General features: G+C 50.3%; 6 protein-coding genes across 6 annotated transcripts; 3 read left to right on the top strand and 3 right to left on the bottom strand.

Moving 5' to 3' along the window:
- Positions 1 to 408: 408 nt before the first annotated feature.
- Positions 409 to 2,115, top strand: MFIFM68171_08555 (uncharacterized protein; the record flags this gene model as incomplete). Its single annotated transcript, XM_071063975.1, has 8 exons — positions 409 to 918; positions 1,001 to 1,091; positions 1,161 to 1,349; positions 1,481 to 1,493; positions 1,586 to 1,618; positions 1,660 to 1,786; positions 1,839 to 1,872; positions 1,943 to 2,115. 8 exons carry the CDS (start codon positions 409 to 411, stop codon positions 2,113 to 2,115), a joined length of 1,170 nt encoding a protein of 389 aa, XP_070920076.1.
- A 2,088-nt stretch (positions 2,116 to 4,203) lies between these two features.
- MFIFM68171_08554 (uncharacterized protein) lies at positions 4,204 to 4,851 on the bottom strand (the record flags this gene model as incomplete). The annotated part of the gene is made up of 1 exon (XM_071063974.1): positions 4,204 to 4,851. The coding sequence occupies one exon, from the start codon at positions 4,849 to 4,851 to the stop codon at positions 4,204 to 4,206; it is 648 nt and encodes a 215-aa protein (XP_070920075.1).
- A 1,992-nt stretch (positions 4,852 to 6,843) lies between these two features.
- On the bottom strand, positions 6,844 to 7,611 carry MFIFM68171_08553 (uncharacterized protein; the record flags this gene model as incomplete). Its single annotated transcript, XM_071063973.1, has 2 exons — positions 6,844 to 7,415; positions 7,488 to 7,611. 2 exons carry the CDS (start codon positions 7,609 to 7,611, stop codon positions 6,844 to 6,846), a joined length of 696 nt encoding a protein of 231 aa, XP_070920074.1.
- A 603-nt stretch (positions 7,612 to 8,214) lies between these two features.
- Positions 8,215 to 9,391, top strand: MFIFM68171_08552 (uncharacterized protein; the record flags this gene model as incomplete). The annotated part of the gene is made up of 3 exons (XM_071063972.1): positions 8,215 to 8,335; positions 8,387 to 9,129; positions 9,353 to 9,391. 3 exons carry the CDS (start codon positions 8,215 to 8,217, stop codon positions 9,389 to 9,391), a joined length of 903 nt encoding a protein of 300 aa, XP_070920073.1.
- A 5,441-nt stretch (positions 9,392 to 14,832) lies between these two features.
- On the bottom strand, positions 14,833 to 15,622 carry MFIFM68171_08551 (uncharacterized protein; the record flags this gene model as incomplete). Its single annotated transcript, XM_071063971.1, has 2 exons — positions 14,833 to 15,449; positions 15,496 to 15,622. The coding sequence occupies 2 exons, from the start codon at positions 15,620 to 15,622 to the stop codon at positions 14,833 to 14,835; spliced, it is 744 nt and encodes a 247-aa protein (XP_070920072.1).
- Positions 15,623 to 16,194: 572 nt separating this feature from the next.
- On the top strand, positions 16,195 to 17,256 carry MFIFM68171_08550 (uncharacterized protein; the record flags this gene model as incomplete). The annotated part of the gene is made up of 3 exons (XM_071063970.1): positions 16,195 to 16,336; positions 16,383 to 17,137; positions 17,206 to 17,256. The coding sequence occupies 3 exons, from the start codon at positions 16,195 to 16,197 to the stop codon at positions 17,254 to 17,256; spliced, it is 948 nt and encodes a 315-aa protein (XP_070920071.1).
- Positions 17,257 to 21,349: the final 4,093 nt, after the last annotated feature.

The raw sequence follows: 21,349 nt of genomic DNA, 5'->3' as shown, positions 1-21,349 counted from the left end.
TGGCAACCGAACGACTCCATTCAAACACCGAGTTTTATTCAGTCGTAGATCCAGGGTGTGCACATACAACGGCATATCCCCCTGGTCGTTGATAGATATCGTAGCTTGGGGACACTCCCATGCAAGAAAGTTGACCAATCGGAACTCTCGTTGACTCCAACACCAACCAACAACACCGACTAACAGCTTCGGCAATATGCAGGTTGGAACGAACCGCATTTGTCAGCCCCCTGAACTTAGCGCCAATGCTCCAATGCAATAAACCGGCGAAGAAGAGCTGAGGAGCTCATTTCGCGTGCAGTGTTCCAACTCCTCTTGTCATTCTTCCATGAATTAGTGCCGGCCGTCTATATTTCCGACTTTTACTTGGTTTCTCTAAGACGCGGATCAATATACAGCTAAGGCACCATGGCCCACAAGGCGACAAATGACGCCGTCGAACGCCTGAAGGCTGCCCTTCCCGGGCAAGTCATAACAGCCGACATGGGGCCTGTCTTCCAGGCTGAAGTCTCTGTGCCCTGGTCTCAGACTTGTTGGACCCGCTCTGCGGCCTACGTTCGTCTCCGCAACCCTCCCGAGGTGGCGAAAGTGTTGGCGATCGTCAAGGAGACCGGGGCAAAGTTTGCTCTACGTGCCACGGGCCACAACCCTAATCCCGGTTTCAGCAGCGCCGGCGATACTGGCATTGTGCTCGATCTCCGAGGGCTGGAATCGCGGGATTTCGGCCCCGATGGCATCGCTATGGTCGGGGCCGGGAACACTTTCGGTGAGGTGTATGCATGGCTTGCGGAGCACGGACGCTCGGCCATCAGCGGACGAGATGAGCAGGTCGGCGTGGCGGGCTTCCTGCTTGGTGGAGGAATGGGGGCTTTCCCGAATCTTCATGGCTTTGGTGCGGATGGCATCAAGAACGCTGAGGTATGTTATGCGCGGACCTTCGCATCTCGGCCTCCGTGATCAAGGATTCTTTACTCCCTATATCGTTTCTCACGCTTTACAGGTCGTACTGGCAGATGGCCGCGTTGTGAATGCCAATGCCAAGGAGAACTCCGACCTTTATCGTGCTATTAAAGGCGGCAGTTCCAACTTTGGTACGTGTGTAACTGTCTCGGTCCACTGTTGAATGAACTGTATAATTTGTGTCGTCCTAACGGACACAGGCATTGTGACGCGGTTCGATCTCCAAACATATCCATTGATCAGGGCCCAATACACCATCAACTTATACAATCCGAAAGACTACGTTGGGATCATTGATGCCACAATCAAGGTGCAGGAGGCGATGGAAGAAGATTCAAAGATTGCTCCTTCACCAATTTCAACGCAGGATTTGTTGCAGTGGGGCTGCTGTACGCAGACACCCCTTCTGAGCGCCCTGCCGCTTTTGAGCCTTTCTGGAACCTGAAGAGCTTGACCACGACGGCTTGTCCTACAACGGGCGGTACTTTATTTTCGCTTGCCCAGACCATGCGACACGAAGACACCAACGGAAAGTTAGTCCAGGTTACCCTTGTCTCGTCTTTCCCTTCCTTTTCTACCTACGGTGAATTTTCTTCCCGCATATAGATTCTGATATGCTGAACAGGCGCCATGGTTGCTCGCTCACAACGCGAATATCGCAAGACCTCTATGAGGGGATTTACAGACTGTATCAAGAAGCCCTACAAAACTTCCCAAAGGCTATGTCCTACACTTTACGGCCCAGCTTGTGGGCACGGCTGCTGTGCAAGCCGGCAAGGACCGAGGTGGTAACATGCTAGGCCTACAGAAGATCCCGCAATGCTGTGTGCACTCCAACTTCTCAATTGCCTGCCTTTTTCACTAACCATCAAATTAAGGGGTGGGTGTTTACCTGCGAGTGGCCCAACGAGGGTGACGACACCCACGCTGAAAAGGCCCTCCGTTTCCTCTAAGAGGAAGTGGAGGCTCTTGCACGAGAAAGGGCTCTGGCTCGACTATAAGTGCCCCAACTTTGCAGCTGGCCACCAGAAGGTCCTGCACAGCTACGGGATTGAGAACCTCAAGAAGCTACAGGAAGCGGCCTCAAAATATGATCCCGAGCGGGTGTTCCAGAAGCTGCAGAATGATGGGTTTCTGCTGCGCGATAATATTTGAGGAGCTGAATGCTAGGCGATCATGAGATATGTAATTAGCCGCGTTAGGAGCAAGGCTTCCTTGGTGCTCCTCGCTGTCGCATAGACCCTGAGCCCCGACATTCTTGTCCATGACCCTCATTGCATGCAAATACTTACATGTACCGCACCCGGCACAGATAAGCTGGACCCGAGGTTAAATCATGTCACACCGAAACCAAACCTGTAATCCGTAACTAATTGATGAGCCTGTGGTGGGCCACTGGGCCTTGGGGAGGTTAGGCGAACTCCGACCTTCTCGACCCCGAACCTAGAACATCCAATGAATTTGGATCTCACCGGAATGGATTCAAGAAATCGCGTTGCCCAGCCGATCTTGAACGCCATGTTAGATCAGAACCAGGGTAATAAAGTCGACCCGGCGAATGAAGTCCAAGGGACGAATTTCCTTGCAACCTGTCACTGCCCGGTCCTCGTTGGTTTGGTGATGGCGCATCAAAACGTTCCTGTCTTCAAGTAACCGACTACTAATGAAAGTCACGTCACAGGACTTGATTCATTACGACCATCGTTCCGGTCTTCACAGGCGAGTTTGACTCGTCCTACATCATCAGTTGGTTTCGCGCTACCCCAATAATAGCGACCAACCCCGCGTTACAAAGTGTATACTCTGTTTCCGAAAAAAAAAAAAAAAAAAAAAACCTGTATCTGGTGTAGCGCTTGGCGCCCTCCTCCTCCACTACTTGCCACGAGCCTGCTCAGAAAACTCGCCGGAAGCACTAGGCGTCTTCATGACACTACACGGTCAGGCACAGCCGCGGGCGCTTTTTGCCCACCCGGTATCACAGTGCAGCAAAAGCTTTGGCCCACTGTCAACGTCTGTCTATGACACAGTCTGGCTCTCCATGGTCGTCCTTGAGTAATAACTCCCGCCAAGTGCCTGAGAGTTATAAGAACACCGTTGACGGCATGTTCAACGTGGTGGTGGCGCTGCTGGCTTTGAAGGGACACATACAAAAGCTCGGATTGGGCAACGCGATAACCCAGCGTAACTGGTTGCTCAGGAGCTACCGGGCCAAACCGGCTCTGAAAGGGATGCTTCAGGCCTAGAGCGTTGATTCGCTGGACCCAATGGGCTTGATTCTCTTCGCCGTTTCGCTCCTGACCCGTCTAAATAAGGGCCATTTCCATAAACTCTACTGGGCACGGTGCAATAGAGGCTATCCGTGGTGTCAACTGGTCAAGCTGTCACTCTCAAAGCTCTACGATATAATTATTGTCTTGGTCCATCATGATCCGGAGGGCTCTATTAGTTACATTGACTTGGACCGTGTCCGGCTACGGCGGGATGCCGGCGGTTCCATAATAGCCCCTCGAGAGTGAGCGGGATAACTTAACTCACAATCGATCCAGAGTGTCCGGAGGCCGAAGCATCAACTCCCGGTAACTTTGGGTGAAGGTCTGTGTTCGCGCGAAAATGTTTCCTTGGGGTTGGGTTCGCGTAGCCTCTCCACTTTCGCTCTTCTCTCTCCCTCTGTATTTGCTTTATTTTACGTTCTTGGACTGGCAACCGGAAGACCAACAACACAGCTCCAGGTACGCTTCATGATACGGACGACACATCTAAGGAACCAGTCGTTCCATTACCATGGCCAAAGCGCCACCGTCAGCGTTAATCGACTTGTCCGAGCATTGAAGGCCAATGAGCACCTCACGGCCTACCCAGGAGACCGCAATCTCAGCTTTAGCGTCAAATACACTGTTTATTCTTCTCCTAGTATGAGATAACCGAGCTCAGCATACAACGCCGATTTCCGGGCCGTCCAATTCCTAACATGGAGTATCTTTGGAGTACATTTGAATAAGGAATGATGAGCTGATCAGACAAAACCCTCTAGAACGCAGTTGGAAAGGACACAATGCCTTAGACTTGGGATTGTTTTATTATCTATCTCCATTATTGTACACATAATGCATGAATCAAGCAATGTAAGCTAAAGCGTACCTAGGAACACGGTCTCAAATCCTAACGGCCAAATGCAGAAGAAAGAGATAAACTAGTCAAATATACAGTAACCATTCATCATCCCGTAAGAACCCAGCTCCCGATTCAAATTGCTTTTTTCTTTGCAACGATGTAGGGACGAGTGTCGCTCTTCCCCGATGCGTGATATTCGGTTGTGACAATCTCAAAGCCCGCCGCGGAGATCTGTTGCTGTAGCTCTTTTGCAGTAAAGACGCCGGCGTAAGGCGCTAAGCCGACGGCACGCATCGCAGGCAATACAACAAAGCTTACAAGCACATTCATATCCCCCAAACAGGGCGTCTTGGAGATGAACAAACCACCCGGCATGAGGAGCGTGTATATGCTGCGTAAGGTTCCAGGCAGGTCTCGGACAAGATGGAGGTAGTTGAACGCGAGAACAGCGGCAAAGCGCGATGGCTCAGACGCAATTGATTCGGCTGTTGCCATACGGAAAATTAGGCCGGGAATCGTAGCGCCGCCGGTGGTTTTTGCGTTTGCGATCTCAATCATCTTAGATGAGATGTCGGTTCCGAGGTAGCTCTGGACGCTAGGGGCTAGATGAACCGCTGTGCTCCCAGTTCCGCAACCCAGCTCTAACACATGGTTGTCCAACGCTAGCAAGCTCCGCGTCTTATCTAACGTGCGCTCATATCCAGCCTGATCAGAAACCGGAGACTTCGAATATTTTTCGGCCCCCCGATCCCAGAAGCGGGCATCAGTCTCTGAGCTCATAGTGAGGGTTCCTAGCAAGGATATTCCCAGATAGGCGGAGTAGTTTAGGCGGCTTTGCCGACAGTGCTGTTGATCGTTTAATATATAAACGTGGTGGAAGTTAAGAGTTATGCTAAATACAACGCAGAAGCTCAGTTCCAGGAATGTAAAGGATTATATAACGCAATAAACGCTCTAATTGATTCGGAAGACCCCGGGCCTTCTCTATGTGCACTTCGTTTGGACTCGGGCTGGGCAAACTAATTCATTGGCTGCTGCCATCTAAGCCTCAAGAGAGCCACGTAAGCCTTGGCTCTGCAACCCTGACCGAACAATTGGGGTGAAGCTAGGTATTACGACTACCAGATGACTAAACATCTTGTAATCAAATATTGCGACGACGTGGAGTTGCCGAGAGTTTTGGACTCGGGGACCTTTCCCCTAACCTGTTGGGTTGGATGTACGTAGCACCTGCGCTCTAGAACACTCTATCCGTCTGCGAACTCCAGGGTGAACTCATCACCAGATAAATCCTTTGTATCTACAATCCTACCTAGAAGGCTTGCTCATCATATAGCATCCGGAGCACGAGTTTGGACAGGCCGTCCTTTTGGCTATCCCGGATCTTGTTGGCGAGACTAGAGTACGGGGAAAGCTAAATAAGTTTTACGGCCGGATGATCCTGTTTGATGCAGAGTCTTGGAAGGAAAAATTGCAGAGAAGTCCGTAGGCGAGCCCTTTCCGCCACCGATTGATGGGTATCAGGGCGAATTGGCTCGTGGGTTCCGTCGATATCGATACAAGGAGTTGTAGGTTGAACGACACACGATGGACTTGAAGAAAGTCTTTTAGTGGTTCAAAGAATAACCGGGACGGTAGTCTATATGAAGTTAGCCCCACCGTTTGGAAAAGCGACTCGGTCGGCAAGGGCTGCGAGAATTACGTTGACGAGGGCTAGATCCCCCGGAACTACTTTCCCTGACTCAATACTACCAACGAAAAGTTCTTTAAAACACAATACCCTACGTTACCATACGCTATGAAAACGTTTGACTACAGGGTGGTCATTTAACCTCTTGGGCCGCTGACTCGTCTGTAGTCATGTCCTGTTACGGCTCTAGAGTTATCTAATATTGACATTAGTGGAATAGAAATGGCAGTGAAGCAATATGAAGGGCATATAACTGGGTTATGCTAGAGGCTCTCTAGCTAACTCCCTGCAAGTAAGTCAACTAGTTCATTATGCAGCTCACTGCTGACAGTATCAGCGCGACGGAATATTCAGGATGTGACTAGCGTTTTCTTGAAAAGCAACCTGCTTTGAACATAATTTATCACCAGCGAAACAAGATAACTTATAGGGGCGGATTGGACTCTCCTAATGTTGACGAGGTACGGGGCAGGACCAGGTCTTGGAAACTGTAGTCGATTCAACGTGTTACAGCACAAGATTCATGAGTTCTAGCAGCTACAGTACGCTTAAGCCATCTCGGGTGACTTTTTGGCACTCAAACCTAGATGCGTTTAAAAACGCAGCAAGAATCCCAAATGCTTGAGTCAAAATATCGCTGTATCGTATCACGGTACGCTCTACGCCTCAGGTACATCTTTATCGCCTCTTATAGAATGATGTCTGGCAATCCGTATCGGCCTCCACGACCATTTTCTTCATGGCCGAGAAAGCTTGGGCTAGCAGAACACATTTCCCCTACCTCCTCTCCCAACAGGACGGGCCAAGTTTGAATCGTTGCTATTCTCAACATGTCCGTTGAGACGGCCGAGCGCGCCATCACCTCCTCTTGCCTCGTTATTAATCTAACTTTACTACCGGCCCCACAACTTATCTAACCGCTAGAAATTCCACCTACCTAGCGTCACGACGAAGTCATTACCGCTCTCAAGCGCCGGTAGATCTATCCCATTCACGGCCAAATTTGCGTAAAGGAAAGCAACTTGACGTGAAAATGTCAGCCATATCCTTTGTCGTTCAATTTCCTCTCATTTTTAAGACCTTCATAGGATTACACAGAAACCCGTGTTCACCCTCTTCATTATTTCTCTACCCGCCATGGTTTTCTTGACGTTTTTCAGCCTGCGCTCGCGCATCTCCTTTTCTAGTTGGAGCTGGCGGTGGTTGCCGCGAGCAAAGCGCGCGAAGTGGCGGAGTACTTCAAAATACACGTCTGAGTCGCTTCCGTTGAGGTTAAAGACGGTTACGCTGTTCCCCGCAATATTCATGGTATCTTCCCTCAGCTCTTCGCTCAAGATCACGTATTGTGCCATCTTTTCGGATCGGATGTTATTCCACATGGTGGTGACGCAGACCATGCGAGGGTAAAATGCCTCCCCGCATATTGCTTTGAAGATGTCGAAATTGAACCTGCTTGTCCCCGTAAAACGCTTGTCGGTGATTTTGTGGAAGTATATGGCCCCAGTGACCTTGGTATCTTGCACTTTAAGCTGGTTTGCGATCTCCTGTAGAATCCCGAGGTTCGGGGCTGCCGTGTCATCCAGGCCGGGAGTGTCTATGATTGCAAATGTCGTCCCGTTGTACGGGAACTTGTAGACCTTGCAGCGCAAGGTACCTTAAACTCCGGTCAGTACTGCCACGGAAAAGCTGCAGGGGTAACGTCGGAGCGGTTAATAGTTGGACGTACAGGGGTTAGGCCCATTCCCAATTTTGATATCACGGCTACCGAGGTTGGCTACTTTCTTAACGAAAGAAGACTTCCCTGACCCGGTGGGTCCGATGAGGAGAAGTGTCACCTCTGGAGACGCCATATTCGTGGGCGTTGTCGAATTTCAGGAGACAAGGGTCGATGTTGTGCAGACCCGTCACCTCCCGTCCTAAGTGGAATGGAGAAAAACTGTCGCTACGCGAGAGGGAAGGCGAGGCTTTTGTTGGTAATTACAACGAGCCATTGAGCACTCGTCGCATGGATAAAGACGGGAGAACACGGTTTCGCTTATAGGATGGGAGTCACTTTAGACTGCGACGCTGGTTGGGAGTCGGCAGCCTCACTGGGTCGCGATGGGAGCTCACAGGCGCTACGGGGCGGTGGGGACGGCAGGTGGTAGCCAACACACCCTGGGGTTTCCGACGTGTCGGCTTGACGTTGGAGGGGATGGCCCAAACGCGCCCAGTTGGAGCCCAGAAAACCGCGGTCGGTGCCCAACACCATCCGCACCGCCGGAGGGGCATGTAGACGGGCCCAGGGCAATTCGAATTTTGGAAAAAGGACAAAACCCAGTACGACTACAAACCTAACTCGGGGCTCTCAGTGCATCGATTCATATCAACAACGAAAAGCCGGCGAGTCGGTTTTGTTGGACTACTGGTTCTATCAAACTCCTCTCCTTGCATTGTGTCATTGGTTAAGAAAGATGGGGCAAGGGCAAGGCGTCTTGATTGGGCTGATAGGCGTGACCGGAGCTGGGAAAACAACTTTTGCCTCGATTGCGTCTGGCCAAACAGGTTTGAAGATTGGAAACACGCTGAAATCCTGTGGGACTATCCTTGGACCTATTATTATTGACAGACTAACAAGGATAACAGGCACTCAAGAGCCCCAGGTCGTCAGGTTCGAGGTTGACGGTCACCCTATTGTCCTGGTCGACACCCCGGGATTCGACGATGACGAGAGGTCCGACGTCGAGATCTTGGAAATAATCGCGAAATGGCTTTCCATTCACAATTCCGGAAGACGGCACCTCTTGCTTGACGGCCTCATCCTTCTCCACCCTATTACGGCCAATCGAATCGGCGGCACTGAGCGGAAGCGAACTCGTCTTCTCCAGACGATCCTGGGCGAGGATGCCTACAAGAGGGTCATAATCGCCACGACCATGTGGGACGATCTCAAGAACGACGACGATAAGTTCACCTACCGTATGCAAGGCCGGCTGGAAAAGGGAGAAGTATGGAGCGAGATGCATTCCAAGGGCGCCACCATCCTCCGTCACTACAACAACAAGGAGTCAGCACACGACATCGTCAGGCTGATCATCCAAAAGTCAGAGGCTGAGAATGGGGGAGTTGAGCTTCAGTTGCAGAAAGAGCTGATCAACGTCAAGGGAAGAGTCTCCAAGACAACGGTTGGAAGGGAAGTGAAGCGAAGTCTTAAAAACAGGCTTCAGACGCTCAACAACCATCTCAAGGAACTAGACTCCAACAAACCCCAACCGCAGGTTAGCGACCCCAAGGAAAAGGAGATAAGCGAGTGGGAGGAAAATAAACTGGAGATCGTGCAGAATATTGAGAATTGTATGAATGAGTTGCGGAGGTTGAACAAATTAGTGGTGAGTGCCAGTCTCCTACAGCAGTTTCCTCCGGCACGCTCCTCAATCTCAAGGGGTTCCCGCCAGGGACTTGAGTACGTGGCATCGCTCGGATCCATAAAAATAGCGCGTGGGGTGGCATCGTACTTAGAGGTCTAGTCATGTATTGAAGAAGCAGTATCCATTTTATTAACCATAACTAGACACTGGATACAAGCTGCTAACTCGTCATCTCACCCCAAAGGTCCGGATGAAGAGGCTCTGGTCCATGTTTTTTAAGTAATCAAGCGCAACTCCTGCCAATTTGAGTAGTGCGGGACGGCCCGTAGCGTAGCCTATAGGCGGGCTAGACCTTGTTTAGCTGACAACGGGAGTATTTGTTAGATAGTCACGGTATTTTACAACATTTAATTCTATAGCCGTCGTCATTTTTTCCATTAATCAGTGAATTCCTCAAGTATTGGAATAGTGCAGAAATACACATCTACACTCACATACCTATCTAAACAAGCGGGAGGGCAAAAGACAGCCAAATACTAGACAGACGAGATGGACAAGACAAGCCAGACGGCACCTCAGTAACTGGGGTCTCTATAGCTCAGCTAGGATTAAAAAATATAGATAGATAGAGATCTCTAAATCAGAAGGAGACTGCTTTGCGTTTAAAGAAAGCTCTTCAATTGAGCTTGCAACAAGTGTAGAAACAATGGCTGAATTAGATGTCCTCTCTAAGGAGCAATGGATAGAACGGTCTTATGGTATAAATACAAATGGATCCCTTAACAAATTCCCAGCTCCTGGAGTACTATCCCAGTAAGTATACCCCTTTGATTAGATGGAGCCTGGTTCTTGGGGGTAGTTTTCTCTCTAACTCAGTACAGAGATATTACTGCCTACTCGAGAAAAGTTTATTTGAGCGCTCGATACTTCTGTATCACAAATATTAGTAAGCAACGTTTAATATATTGCTATCTATAGTCAATTTTATCAAGGGAATGTTGCTGATTTAAAACCTATACCCAATCTTGGTGTTGTTCCAATGGCTATGGTGTTTGCGAAATAGCTAAGACTCGTCTGATTGACTTGCCATCAATGCGTGTGGACCGACTGACAGCAGTTTTGGGCACATCCATTATGCACGCACCACGGACGGCCACAGACTGATCCGGACCCGGGCTACTTTTCTAAGTCGCGGTGGACTCCTCATCCATTACCACCACCACCCTTCTTCCTACGCACCTAGAGACCGGCTAGTTATCAAACTAGAGCGTAGAGCTTAATAGCATAACACAGAAGAATCCTCAACGTTCTTTGATTCTCTATATTCCCTTGACGTAGGGCTCGTCCTTTAGTTAGATCCAATGATAACCCACTGGCCTCACATCGGGTCATACATAGTTATCTTAATACGGTGGTTGGCTGAAGCCAGGTATCCAGGGCATTCAAATTACCCCGGAAAAACCGGTTCACCGACCGTTCCGTTCTTATTCTAGATCACAGATTAAATGCGTCCACTTGCCAGCTCGCCCCTCTGTAACAACTTGAGAGGTAGGGAGTCCTTTTTGAAGGGCGGAAACATCTGCTCATGATATAGAAGTTATCAGAATACCAATTCTCTTAATGTGCCGGCATGTCATATCAGCGCCAGGAACGCGTGACTGAGGTACCTACGTTACGGAAATAAATAACAAGAGATACGCGTTGTACATAAGGGTACGAAACAAGCTATCTAAAATTTCTCAACTTGATCAAGCTTAATAGCCGTTTGATGCTCACAATTATAACCAATGCTAACCTTGTCGGATTGTCCTGGCCTCTCTTTTACCGTGATAACAGAACGACACTGACATAACTGGGAGGTCTTCAAACGACAACTCGCTGTTCCGCATGGGTAACACTATCCCGCGACGGGGAGTCCGGAAGCTGACACCTCCGTTGTTGTTGCCGTTGTTGTTGCCGTTGTCGTTGTTGTTTATCCAAGCCCTCCCTCAGCCACTGCGGCACTGTGTCATCGGTGATCGGGACAACGGCCGGTAGGGGCAGGGTTAGAACGACGACAAACGTAAGCACGGCTTCAAAACCGCGATCTGCATGTCCTCGGCTAGCCCAAAGCCACACCATGGCACCGAGGCACGCGAGAACGACTCCATAAACCGAAGTAAAGTGGAACAACACGCTCCAGACGCCAAAGTTTATGTAGGCTCCCGTGGGCACCGACTGACCTTCTGGCACCTGGTTATATCGTCTTGTGGCTTGTTCTATCTTGCGGCTGATTTGGCCAAAACTTCGGCTGCTGAGGAAGAGTCGAACGACGTAAGCAAGAAAAACCGCCAAGGACGCTGCTAGGATGAAGGTTGCCAAAGGGGGCGGCGGTTGCAGTTCTCGGACCTGCATGCTGAAGGTGCTAGCGACGAAGGATAGCGGGACAAAAACAAACGCCAGCTCGGTAAGCCTCGTGATGCTTGACGATTCCAGTAGTTGCTTCCGAGACTCCAAGACGGAGAGCTCAGCCCGGAGCGCCACATCGATCTCTTCGGTTCGCTTGATGACCGCGGATATCCGCTGGCGAGCCCGTGGAGCAAGCAGCCAGAAGTCATGCGATAAGTTAGTGTCCGACTCGGACATGGGGAACCGGCCAGATACATCACGAATAAAGTCGGTGATTGAGGTGCGCAGGGCCGGAAGACGCAATTGGGCCTGTGCGAGCATTCGTCGCCATTCACCAATAGAAGCCTGAAGCTTGGAGTCCTCCAAAGACGCCAGTCTAATTTCTTGGAGGGTGTTGTCAAAGACATCTGATAGCGTCATTGTGTCGAGGAAGATGATCCGAAATAACGCTTCCGCAGGGTTGGCCATGGTCAAAAGACACGGACTCCCAGAAAGGGCGTCGGAATCGCGCAAGCATTGGTTTGTCATCCAGCTCATCATATCCATATGCGCTGTCCTAGGCTCGTCCTGGTAGTCCTGTGAGACCGGCTGCGGAGTCCGTCTGTCGCGCTGATATGTCCACCTTGAGGCGATAAGTCTGTAAGGCAGAATTGGGGCAACAACTGGGGCTGTTTTCGATGATTTCTGGGCGGGGGTGTGGCTGAAAATCTGGGGACCGAATCCCGTTCCACTTCTCACGCTAGAACTGATGTTTCGAGTCGCCGGGCTAACACCGCTAGAGAGCTTCGGGAGCGGGTCTGTCAAAATAACCACTGTTCATAGACAGCAGGGTAAGTAAAGAGAAAAAACTCGAGTTATGTTTCCTAACTCACTAAACTCAACCCCTCCCCTAGACTCTCGGTAGATCGTGACTCTCTCCTCCCATGCCGCTGGAACAGTGCTGATGTGATCGTCTGTAGCCGGGATAGAAGGGTTCCCTATTTTCCACGCGCCACGGAAGATATTCGTTTCTATATCCGTGTGGCTCTCCCTCCTGGGGAGCCTTTCCAGGCGTCGTACACGTAATCCGGGTGTCTCACTGTCCGAGTCCCTGGTCGGCCACGGGTCTTGGAGCAATGAAACTCCCTCCTTTTTCCTCTCGTCCCCGAGCAGCCTGCTTACGGGTCGATACCACTGTGCAGAGACGATATGTGTGCCTAGAAAGGTATCGACGCACTGGCTTCCCACAAGGGGATCGAGAGAGTCATCATTGACGCCGGATCCCTTGAGATGCTGGATGAAGACGAGGGGATCTAGTTTGAGGGTATTGCCTAGCGATTCAATCAACGGGTGAGAGACATCCTCCACTACTACTAAACGTGAATGGCAGGCAGCGTGTTCCGCGTCCCAGAATTGCCGAAGTTGATCTGCGGATGGCATATGGTGCAGCAGTTCAACATATTGCTTGTTGTCCCGTGTACATGTCGATATCTCATAACAGTATACCATGCCGCGGTTGTGGAATCTGTGGTCACTTGCTAGAATGGAGAGGCATTTCGAGGTCGGGGATCTTTGATTGATGTACGTGACATCGCCTATCTCTGGTACCGTATTATTAGGCGCGGTCTCTGGACCGACTGGGAAGTTGCCGATCGATTCTTGAGCCATGAAAGATATGCGTTCAGGAGCGGGAGCCGAGTCAGTGGAATTCATCTGTTAAGTTGTGTGTGAGGTGTGGGGATCACTGAAAGGCTGGGTGGGTAGCAAGATGCGACAAGCCGCAAGGGGCTGGCTCGCACATCTGGTGGGTCCGAATCCAGATCATTGCTGCCCAACCCCGCCAACACGTCTCACAGTGACATTGCATTACGCACCTCCTCTCGACCTCTCGGTCTCGTTCCAGAAGCACTGCTTGCGTTCAGTACCATATCGAATAAAACAAAAAGAACTGACGAAAGAAAGAAAACAACAAAGGAGAAAAGACAAAATCACTTCGTAACTCGAAATCGAAACCCGTTGCACGTAAACATGTCGGTCGGTACACTGCTGAGCAAGTTTCCCAGCATCTTTCCATATTCAAGTGAACTCGAGCTGACGGACGGGAAATGAAGGAGGCGCGCTTACTCACGTTGGATACCATCATGTTTTGATGGGTCTGACCATCATATCAATGATTCTCGTGTGTAAGACGAGTCCTGTCAACGGTTGAAGAAACTATTCGACACAAAGCACAAGCTAGCTGACATCCATGGTGGCCAAGCCGTCCTCCTTGCCGGTTGCTCCACACCGCATAATATGAGTTCTGTCTACGTTCTGTCTTTATCCTATCAAAAAACATCTAAGACTGTCTTGTACGGAACACTCGCAACAGACATTTCAAATTCCATCTCGACAGCGCTAGGAACCTCCACCGGCATTGAAGTCCGCGCTAGCTACTTCAACCTTTGCGTCCGTCGAGGTCGTGAAGAGTGGGAATGCAGTCGAGACGCCCCGACTTTACAGACCCTCTTTCTGGACTCCGACCCGCTCGGTCTGGTCTCTGTGGCGAGTGCTTTTCGGGACGACATTATATTCCCAGGATTCTTGTATACGCAACCCCCAGCCCCCCAAAAGTAAATCCGTAGTACTAACCCCCAACCCAAGGATAGTAGATGTCGTCCTCCACTCCATCGCCTACATAGCCCTAGCTACCTTCCCGAGATGGCACGACGAGGTGCGCAAGGGCGACCCTTTCCCGTGCGGCTCATTTGCTCGGGTCGCGCAGCTTGCATCCGGCGCCGCGGCGCTATTCGGACTTGTATCGGCTCTCTGGCAGCACACGGCGGCAGTTGCGGTAGGATCAATCATGTCCACCACTAGTTACGGCCATGTGATTTCGCGCGTCGGGACGGCGGCTGTAGCCCTCGCTTGGACGTCCTATGTCCTGCTGGTGTTTGTTTTTATTGTCATCTTGGTGTTGAGGTATGTGCAAAGCTTGGAAGACACCGATGAATAGGTAGGCACCTTAAGGTGGGTAGACACGGTAGTGTGCTGTTTTATAACGAATGAAACGGGATGCCGAGCGGTACGATACGTGATCAACATACAAGGAATCAAGATTGTCCATTACCGGCCAACAGGGTAGCATTGCGGACGTAGTAGTCGTATTTGATGGGGATGCATGTAATTAAAACCTTGAATTGGCGCTAGTGCCGGTGGGGAGATCTTCGAGATGAGAATCTGCACGTGACTTTCCGTTCATTCTTGTGGCCGAAGAGTGGTAGACCAGTGCGACAAAGCTCGTAAGAAGCAGAGTCGGAAACCAGGACTCAGGCTGTAGCTCAAGCTATTTGGTCATAAACGCCTAAGCTATTTACCTCAAACAATTCTACATGGGATTCCGACACTAGATTTCGCTAGTATTTCCTTCCCCGCCGTTGTTTTCCCTATACCATTTCTGCTCAGCCCCGTCTTACGCGACTCCTTGGCCAAAAGCAGCTGGGGTGGTGTCTCAGTCATAGCCAACAGCCCAAAGTGATTAAGCACTTCCCTGCAGCTTTCCTTGTCGTTGCGAAGCCTCTTGAAGATGGTAGGCCCAGTCTCAGACAGTCTCAGGTACCCACCGAGCGTCTCAAGCTGTCTGTTCAGCTCCTCGTACTCCTCGTACTTTCCCTGCTCGATGGTGTCCCACATAGTTGTCATAGCGGCCACGTAAGGAAAGAAATCTCTACCACAGATATTTTTAGCGATGGTCAAGCTTTTCTTGGCCGTGCCCCCAAACCGTCTGTCGGTGATCCGGTGGAAGTAGATGGCGCCACAGATCTCGAACTGGGAACGGATCTCGTTCAGCATCCTAGCGATCTTCTGAATGGTATTTAGGTCCGACTCTGGCGAGCCATCGAATCCTGGCGTGTCGATGATGCCAAATTCTGTGAGCTGACCATAAACGTCTTGCTTGACGGTATAGGCCTTGCATTCCGACGTGGCTTTAGGGGCTAGGGTTAGCGAGGATTGGTGCTGGTTAGATGTAAAACAACATACAAGGATTAACATCATGCTCAATATCGACATGCTCCTTGGTCAAAGATTTGACAAAGGAGGACTTCCCCGACCCGGTAGGGCCAATAAGCAAGATCGCATGTCGGCGCGGGGTGGTGGGATAGCCCATCAGGTCGATGCTTTCTGCTTTCTGGCCGTTCTCGGATTAGCTTCTCAGGTAGGACTTAATCCACTTCGAAAAGACATACGATGTGTGAGATGATCCCGATGGGTCGGAGATTGCTTATTGCATGCTTATTCATTGTTGGGGTTCGAGAGGAATCAGATGTGTTTTTTTTTCTCCCCCCCCCCCCCCCCCCCTCTTTTTTTTTAAGCAGCTAGCGCATCCGCTCGGACCATTTGGGCAAATGCCTAAATTTGAAATGATCATGCTAGGTCGAACACACGGATGGATGTTTTCGTTAAGTGGGGGGATCTGTCCCACGACCGCTGCATTGATTCTCCGGACGTGTCTGGTTGGTATTGGGCGGCGTGACCCGGTGATGCCTGACGGAGCCAGCAGGCCCAACCCGACATGCTCTGCTGGCCCGAGCCGGCTTGCTGCGTTTTGAGAAGCGGGAAGCCCTGGATTTGCCCACACTTCTTAATTAAGCCAGTGCTCTCACCGGCGTGGAGTCCACCGCCCATATTTTTTGCCCACGGATTCCGGTAACCCTTCAAATCAGACATTCGTTATCGGCCATGGCCAACTCGAGACAGACGAATCGGAAAAAGAACAGCGATGTGATGATCGCGTTGTTGGGTGTGACCGGCGCCGGCAAATCGACATTCGCGTCCATCGCATCCGACACTGCGTTGGAAATCGGACATGGCGTGGATCCTTGTAAGTGAACTGCTGTTGCCCGCCATCGCCGACTAACCGGCGGTAGGTACACAGCATCCCCAGGCCGTCCCTTTTCAGCTAAACGGCCGCAAGATCGTTCTAATCGACACGCCCGGATTTGACGACGACAAACGGTCTGACGTACAGATTCTAGAAGCAATCTTCAAGTGGATCACTAGGAAGGGATACTTGAAGCATCATCTACTCGACGGACTCATCTTTCTCCATCCCGTCACCCTAAACCGAGTCGGCGGCGCTGAGCGGAAGCGCACTCGACTACTCGAGAAGATCCTGGGTCCAAAGGCCTACAAGCGCGTCATCATCGCCACCACTATGTGGGACGACCTCAAGTCCGACGATGTCGCAAAGAGCCGGTTGGAGGGCCGGACTATCAAAGGAGGCATATGGGACGAGATGCTTAGCGAAGGTGCCCACATAATGCGACATGACAATACTAAAGAGTCAGCGCACAAGATCATCCAGAAGGTCGTCGAAATCTCCGACAGGGAGGGAAAGGTCAAGTCCCTACTGGAATTCGAGCTAATCAAGCACTCCGGGCGCGTTGGTAAGACGTCGGCCGGAAAAGAGCTCAAAGAGCGGATAAGGGAGGAAATTAACCTCCTCAAAGAACTACGTGAGGAACACTGGAAAGAGAAACCTGTAGAACCTTCAAAGACGGAAAAGCAGGACAAAAAGGGCCCAAAGTGGGTGGAGTGGAAAAAGTGGAGAGACGAGCTGCGCGAGCTGGACAAGAAGATTGAGGCAAAGGAAATAGACTATGAAAAGGTGGACACCATGGTTGTGAGTAAACCTCGCCGTCAAGCTAGGTAAAGGTTTGGTGGCATCTATACTGACTTCCCGGTTTAAAGGTGCGGATCAGGAATTTCTTCGCCAAGCTTTTTAGCAGCTCCTCTATGTAAACCTCCCCTTTACGTCCGTAGCGTCGGGTGAGGGTATCTTTTCCTTGAGCGGTAGATGATGGTTTATTGGGCTGTATCGAAGAGAATGACTTAGGTTTTGCTTATGATCATAAGTTCTTTGTGTCCTTGTATCATAGCTTTCGGGATTTTGGTTCTTGCGTTGCTGGATAGTGATGGCTACTTGCGATGGGCTTGTGCTGACATAGGCGGCTAGAGTACGCTGAAACTCGGGAAGAGATGGAAGGCACTAAAATATCCAGACCAATATCTTCATTTACCCCCCTCCGGCCTGCGCCACACCGGATGCCCCGAGCTCTGCACATCTCGAAACATTGACTTAGATTTCACAATCATATAGACACTATTTTCCTAAGCCTTCATCACTTCATTACACGCTCTGCCAGGGTCACATACCTATCACTCCACCCAGGCAGGCCGACCAATCAGCACCAATCACAGTTACCTGTACCCACGCAATTCGAACCAGACAGTCGCTTTTCTAGTAATTTCTAAAAGGAATGACTTTTAATTGCAAAGGTACGGGTTCCCCATATTCCAATTTGACTATGATTTACCAATGGAGCGCTTATTACTGTCTGGCAATCGTTATCTGAGCCTTTGCGACTTTGTCCGCACATATCGCGAGAGTAGCTTGACGGACCGTTAACAACTGATGTCAGGTACAGTAACGTAATCCATAAGCGAGTCGTACACACAAGCGAGTCGTACATGGTAAGGGCCGCACAGACATTTAGCTGTAGCAGTAACTGCTAATTCCCGGCTTAATCCCGCTGTTAGTGCTACAGCTGAATCTCCGTGCGGCCCTTACCAGTGTACGACTCGCTTGTGTGTACGACTCGCTTATGGATTACGTTATATGTAGTTCAAGTTTACTGCTCTCAGGTGACGTCACAGGTACTTGGTGGAGCCCGTAGTGTACCAGCAGGGTTGCCAAACCTTTGCGGGTAGCCGGGAGTATTTTTTTCTCTCCTTCTTTTTCGTTTATACTTAACGCATTTATTTTGATGGGTACTCTTCGGACCGTAGTGTTCTTCTCACCATACCGTAGCCCCACATTTTAATTGATATTGCCGCCCTATACCGCCCTTTTTCCCATTCCATCACCATAATTACCATCACAACTTCCTTTCTACCATACGTACAACGACGCCGACAAGAGTTCTCGAAAGCTCCCAATTGTACACGCTCACTTGCACAGTAAGTAAGCGCTTTTTCAAGCTTTCTGTTACTAACCTGCGATAGGTACTTCAGTCCAGGGCTCCCAGCGCTCCGAGGCGACAGGATTGCAGCCATCTATCCGCCGGCATACGTCGCAATGGGAGGGCATTAACCTAGCGCAAGAAGATAACAACGACAACACGAGTCAACAAGGATCGCAACGAGCAAGGCGTGGAAGAGGCCGTGGGAGCAGAAGAGGCCGTGGAAGCAGGGGAGGGCTGGGCACAGAGGGTAGGCAAGGCGAAGGCGCCCAGGAAAACAACAACCACACTGGCGACGATATCGCCAGTCAAGCGGTATCACAGGGCGCGCAACGAGGGCGTGGGAGAGGGCGTAGAAGACCGCGAAGAAGAGCGCGTGGAAGTAGGGGAGCCGCCTAGGCAAATTTGCGACATTTAGATAGACAGTTGAGCCCTGCAATTGTACGAAAACGACGCCTATTTGGCCCAATTAAGCGACAGTGTTAGATATCGTCTAATTCAAGCGAATTGAGCACTTTAACAACGTCAATTGCAATTGTAGTATTTGGTAGGCTTTTGGCTTGAAATGGGCTTCTTTTGTCAACTTTTGTGTCCACTGTCGTGTCCATTTTGATGGACGCAGCCGAATTAGGCTTAGTGTGGACATGCACAGACCACTTTTAAGTGGGGCTACGGTATGGTGAGAAGAACACTACAGTCCGAAGAGTCGCCCTCTTTATTTTATATAGTTTTTAAAGGCTTGTGTGTCTAGTGGTTCGGGCGATTTCTGGCGATTGCTGATGATTGCTAGCGACAGTTGAGACGCCGTTTTCCGGGACGTGCACCTACCTACCTTGCGTTTCCAAGTGATTGGGGAAAAGCTGAATCCTTTTCTGTCTGATCCTCAGTCGGGACCGAATCAAAATGTACACTAATCCGCAATAAAATCATTTTCCCACGCTGAGTGAAACCACGTCACGTAATAAGAAACAAACTGAAGTCCTCAAATGGTGGGCTACCGGAGTGATGAGAGGGGCCGACACCGACACTGGCCCTGCCGCACCCCATATTCATGCCCGCGGGATGACCGCAGTTAGAACAGGTCTCCTCCGCGGTTGATCAGCGCTTTATCACTAATAGATCATCTTTACTATCTTTAGTTCAGGTGATCGGCATACCCACCCCCAAACATTTATATACGTACTATAACACCAGTTTGCTTCCAGCTATCGTTGGAATGTCCGCGTTCAGGCTGTGAAACACGAAGTAACTGAGTCTTTAATGTGGTCAAAAAAGCAATAGAAGCGCTGCGCTGCGTATGGAAAGTGGCCGGCAGAACAAGCGCTAATTAGTCCAAAGTCTTGACAATAAAAAGCCCCTTGCAATTAAACCCCGGAATTAGAAGCAGTCCAAGGATTACCCCTCATCTTCTAGAACATGGCCCAGCTCTAATGATGCTCGCAGGGGCTACCACTATCATCTAAAAGGCGTACTTGCTGTAGTGTGGAATATCTTGCTTTTAATGCGACTAGTAATTTGATGGCGATATGAGGAGAAACGGAGCTTAGGTTCTGGGTTTGACAGCGAGTACAGCGTAGCGCAGGCGGCACTTGTGGTTCGCTGAGGACTATGGGAGTTGCAACCGATGTGATCGTATTTCTTCCGTATGTGCGGTAGCAAAGTAGGCGGCAAAAATATGGTCTAAGCTGGTTGCATTGGGTCAGTCAGTTCAGCTTGCCTAAGCCGCTTCTCAGCTCGCCAGGCCATACGTCAATTCGGACCGTGAGCTCGAAATGGATATCGCATAGCATCACGCATATCTATCATTACCATATTCGTTGAATGATTCCTGTGCGTTGATTATCACCGCCGTCATTCTCATGGGATACTCAACCCTGTCACATGGCTGCATTGGGTCGGTCAGTTCTGCTCGCTTGAGCCCTTCCCAGCTCGCCCGGCCACACCTTAAGCTCGAAATCGATATCGCGCAGCATCACGCATATCGATTATGACCAAATTCGTTCAATGGTTCCCGTCTGTTGATGATCACCGCTATCATTCTCACGGGATACCCAACGCTGATTGCCGTTGTGATGTCACAAATCAAGTTCCATTTCGAATAAAATGTCTCGACGTGGGCAGCCATCCGCATTTCCGAGCCTGCAGAGTAGGATAAGCGAGAAGCACGGCATACCGTGGTAGCGATGGTTGCAAGTCTGACACATCCTACCAATACGCGAAGGCGAAATCATATCAGCACCTTTCGTATCTTGGCAGGTCATCTCATGTGTATAAACATCCCCTTCTCCGCTCACCTCGGCACTATTCTTCTTCAACTTCATCGAGCACACCCAACTAGACCATCACCAAAAGAAATCACCAATCTGCAGAGTATCCACCTCAGCCATACTTTCGCCATGCACGCATCCTTCACTTCTGTTCTCGCCTCGGCCACGGCCCTCCTGGCTAGCCTTGCTGCCGGTGCTGCCTTGCCTGCTGATGGTTCTGACGTAGTGAAGAGACAACAGGCCACCGCTACTATCAATATCTGTACGGAAGACCGGCTGATATGCCAGACCTTGCCCGTCTACTTGGGCGCTACCGGTACGTACATATATTGCATTCATCCGACTGCACTAGCACTAATACTCTGTTCTCCGTCTCTTTTATTTTCATACTTTCTGCGAGATGTGAAGCATGACTAAACGAGACATCGTTCCCTTATAGTGAGAGCCAGGATGGGTGCCGGCGATTTTGCTTTCGCTAGCTATGGAGCCTATGCAACTACTCGATCAACGAAGAGGGATACAGGTGACCAGTGGTTCGTCGTGACTTGCTTGGGCAATCCGATTGACGGCTCGTGCACCGTCGCTAACGTTACTGAGAATGGACCC

This window comes from Madurella fahalii (genome assembly GCF_045866475.1).
Source record: "Madurella fahalii IFM 68171 DNA, scaffold_5, whole genome shotgun sequence".
NCBI lineage: Eukaryota > Fungi > Ascomycota > Sordariomycetes > Sordariales > Madurella > Madurella fahalii.
Note: the sequence above shows the minus strand (reverse complement) of the source record. Positions and strands in the feature narration are given on the sequence as shown.